Below are 4,347 nucleotides of genomic sequence, written 5' to 3'. Positions count from 1 at the left end.
GTCCAGGAACTGAGGCCCAGGTTTGTCTAACTGGGCAGCAGACTGGTTCACGAAAGTCTCTGTTTGGTCTCTGCCACACCTCACAGGGATAGAAACCACCAGGTCTAACATCAGTCCAAGGTCGTGGACGAATGCTGGGGGTAGTAGCCGGGTGCCCCGAACAATGAGGAAAGTGGGCTATGCTCCTGCAAAGGCCAGAAAGCTGTTCAGTCTGACGTGCCTGAACAGTCCGCTCCAGTGCCTCCAGGTGAGCTGATCCAAAAACCTGCCCTGGCACAACTGGGACACCTCTGAAGGTCTTATGGCATGCTTCGATCAGGGGAGACTGTGCAAACCAGACCTGTCTACCAGCTTATACAAGGAAAGACATGAAACGGCCAAGCTCTCTGGTCATAAGCCCAAAGGCCTGCAGCGCTATATCACTAAAACCAACCACCGCAGTTGCACCACCAGCATCCTGAACAGATTCAGAGATGGCGAACATGAGTGCGCCAGGGAGTTGCCAATGCCGCGAAAGAAGCAGCCAGAGATATGATGTCCTCCTCCACAACCAGTTTGGGCATGGGTGGGGAAGAGAGCCCATCCACTGGAAAAGAGGCATCAGCCTGATGTGTCTGCATCAAGGACTTCATCTCTGCCAACTCCCAACCCCGCCGACAACTGAGTGGTCATCCAGTGTCACAGGTGTGATTCAGTTGGTATAATTACTTGAACTGCACATGCCATAAGGGAATGTTCAGTGTTTTCAGCACTAACCTCTGGCAGTCAGTAGTGATGAAATAGTACTCTAAATCATGTCTTGTCATGTCTCTACATCAAACTGACCATATCAACACGTTTTTTGCACCGTGTTTTTTTTCTCCACATGTTTATATTTGATTACTGCTGCACTTTAAGAAATGGAAATGTCATGAGATGTCAATGGAAATGTCATTTTATATGCACTCTGTGTATACAAAATTACAATAACTTTTGTGTAGCTCCAAGTTATTTTTGTTATTTTGTCTTCTATAGACAGTCCATTTGTACTGAGCAATATTTTTCCAGGCATGACGGGGTCATTCATAATGGTGTTTCTACCGTCACCTAGCCTGGCCAGCCAGGCTGACGAATGCGGCACAAAAACATTATTCTTAAAAAGACAAGTTTTAATTATGGAGTCGTAATCATTACAAGAAAAGAACACATTTTTTAATGGAAATAAGAAAAAAAAAATACAATCTGGAAATTATTAACTTTGCTGATTTCTTAGATTTTTTCATATATCATTTTTTTTTTTTTTTTAAGAAAAACAATTTGAGAAGGAAGCAATTTGCTAAAGGCAATCTGAAAAGGAGAAATTTGAAAAATAACAATTCAGAAAACAGGAAATCTTGTTTGGTTAAGAAGTTTTATTTCGAATTGTATTTAAACATTTTTTTTTCCAAATTGCCATTTGCACAATTTTGCCACAGTAATGGACCAAAATTCACTCCATACCTTGACAGCTATGGTTTCAAAAAAGCTGCATTATGGGTAATTCCTCTTCAGCCTTACCAGGCTGGCACACTTGACTGAATGATAACTTTTATATTTCCCTCTATAGCAAGAACTCATGGTCAGGGACCTTGCATCTATAGTTTCCACTGATTGTCCGGCACATTACTCGATGTCTGATCAGATACTCTGATCTGTGCAGCTCTGTTTTAAAGCTAATTTGACCTCATTCCATCTTCTTCACGATAGATTATGGTTCTGAAACAAAACATCCACGCTGTAATATCATTGCATCATTTTACCGATAATGGTTTTTAATCATTTCTTTTTCTTTGTGTACATCTATGGCGTAAATATCGGTAAGCAGAGACTGCAGGTGCTTAGGGGCCTATAAAATCTTGGGGGCCCCCATCGCTGACCCCAGGTAGGCCCCCTACGCAGTTGCAGATGTAATGATGCAAAAAATTCCTCTTAAACCCACCTGATCCTGAAAAGACTGGCCGCACCGGACTGTATTTATACCGCAACACATGCCAGATTTCAACATGATGGTGAGCTGTTTAAACACGACACCAATGGCAAAGCAGACAGTAGTACTTTTATTTGCTATGTTAATAACTGTGTACAGTTCATTAGACGGCTGGTAAAAAATACACTCATATAATATGTTTCAAACCGCAATAAAGATCTTAAAAGAACACTACGACTTGGAATTGTTGGAATTAAGGGTAATCCAGAGCGTAGATTAAAACCTTAACCATTACGTACAAGAAAAAGGAAAGAGCTGCTGGAAGAATGAAAAAAAAACTTCAAAAAATAAACCTGTTCTTTCAAAGAACTGAAGAGGGAGAGGTGGACGTTGTTGCTACAGTGAGTAAAGATTGTGACCAGGAGATGAATGGAGAGAGCGGTGTGGGGGGGAATTGATGATGTGAATTGATTCCATTTGTGTGCAGTTATCCGTTCGACCATGAAATAAGTTTGTTTCGTACTTTCAGTTGTTGTTCGCCGTGTGTTCACGGAACCACACACAACAGTCCGAAAGTTATTTGATTAAATAACAAAGTTACACAGCATTTAATTGCTTAACACCAGATTTCAACCAGAAATCTTCTACTTGTTAACTGCTCTATGGTTTAACTCATCTTTTTAGAATAGAAAATGCCTTTATTGTCACACAAAAGTGTATAAGAATAACATAATAGTGAAGAATTTAAAAAGAAACAAATACTGTATTGGAATTTATTTTTTACCAATATTAATACTTTGCACCTGGAAAATAAGTAACCAATATAAAGCCATGGACATTTTTACAGTAATGGATATTTGAAAAATATCCATTACTTGCTCAACATGTTGCCATTGCCAGCTCCCAGCTTTCCCAAAGAGAGCTACATAGTTGATGGGTTTTCCACATGTTTAGGAGAAGCTGTATCACACTTCTGCATGTGCAGTTTTGTGAAATATGAATGACAGCAAACATTATCCTCCCACTGGAACATGATTATACAATGGTGTATATGTTTCTCATCTTCACACATGCATGCATACCTGGAGATTTTTTATCGTGAGAGAGAAGTCACCCTGCGAAAAGGCCTGACTGCTGATGTTCATCTTCCTCTGCAAGAACAGAGGTCCGTAGCTGCGCTGCTCACCGGAGGCGTAAAGGTCCACCAGCCGATCGGCACGGTCATGCTGGACTCCTGGCGCTTGCCGGTCCCAGTGGACAACCTGGAAACGTAACACAGCTCGCAATCGTTATGACGAAATGACACAAAAATGAAAGCCGATCTATAAACCTTGCTCATCTCCTCGCCTGCTGGTCCTCCTCCTCGTTGCTCCAGTCTGTCCAGATGCTTCGTCTGTTGATGCAAGGCAACACCACGGTGGTCCCTTGCAGCACCACATACACGCTTTTTGTCCCATCCCAGAAGCTCTGCAGTTTACGCTCTTCATAGGAAAAAAGAGGATTAATCAAAGAGGACATGTGTGGTAACACTGCCGTTCCCCTGGACTCACACTCTGACAACTTGGGGGAGATACATACTTGATTTGGTCACATTGAGCTGAATTCGGACGGTTTCATCCAGCTTGCAGTAGATATGGTGGAGGTTACATGTGTACAGGCCTCTGTCATTCATCCTTACATCTGTCAACCAGGTAAAGTTTTGGTTAATTGAACATTATTCTTAGACTAACTGAGGATCTTTTTGTGTAAGTCAATAGTTTAGGCAGTGATGGTTGTTAAACACTAATACTTTTAACAAACACCTTATATTTATAAGTTTCAGATAATGTAATGTGATCATGTAAGTCCATTTATTGTCCCAAAATTGTGGAAATTCACTCTCTGCATGTCACTCACCCCCTTGGGAAGCGTGTGTGGGTTAAGGGTTTTGCTCAGGAACCCAGAGGGGAGGCTATGCGAATCGAAATGGGTACTTGCAACCTTCTCAGAGCACAAGGCACTGCTCTAAACCACTAGGCCTACTGTCCCCAGATAGCCTGATTTAAAAAAAATAATGTTTTTAAAGAGCCTCTTTTGAATTTTGGGGCATCATTAGCCCACTTAAAATGACAACAATGCAGCTAAATGTTGTATTTAAGTGCATAGGAATCTCCAATTATTGACATGCTGGACATCCCAAATACCCTAAGGCAGGGGTCTTCAACGTTTTCCAGGCTAAGGACACCAAAACTGATGGTAGGGCCCCCCTAATTATATATATTGTATGAAATTGTGTTAAATGAAAATGGTCCTATAGTCACTCTAATACAGATGGAGTAATGTAACGAAAGTGATTTCGCCCTGGGATTATTAAAGTATTTCTGATTGTGATTCCTGGTTGATGGGACAGGTGTTGTGAATGA

The 4,347-nt window shown here is 41.3% G+C and overlaps 1 protein-coding gene across 2 annotated transcripts in view; it reads right to left on the bottom strand.

The window, feature by feature from the left end:
• The window catches only part of LOC107083306 (matrix-remodeling-associated protein 8-like), a 19,958-nt gene that overhangs the window by 8,002 nt on the left and 7,609 nt on the right, over positions 1-4,347 (bottom strand). For both annotated transcript variants that reach the window (XM_015372424.1, XM_015372426.1), the window contains 3 exons: positions 3,524-3,625; positions 3,293-3,426; positions 3,028-3,207 (listed from right to left, as the gene is read on the bottom strand). In XM_015372424.1, coding sequence (XP_015227910.1) covers positions 3,028-3,207; positions 3,293-3,426; positions 3,524-3,625 — 416 coding nt within the window. The remainder of the gene's footprint in view (positions 1-3,027; positions 3,208-3,292; positions 3,427-3,523; positions 3,626-4,347) is intronic.

Source organism: Cyprinodon variegatus, unplaced genomic scaffold (genome assembly GCF_000732505.1).
Source record: "Cyprinodon variegatus isolate N-32 unplaced genomic scaffold, C_variegatus-1.0 Scaffold72, whole genome shotgun sequence".
In the NCBI taxonomy this organism is placed as follows: domain Eukaryota; kingdom Metazoa; phylum Chordata; class Actinopteri; order Cyprinodontiformes; family Cyprinodontidae; genus Cyprinodon; species Cyprinodon variegatus.
Note: the sequence above shows the minus strand (reverse complement) of the source record. Positions and strands in the feature narration are given on the sequence as shown.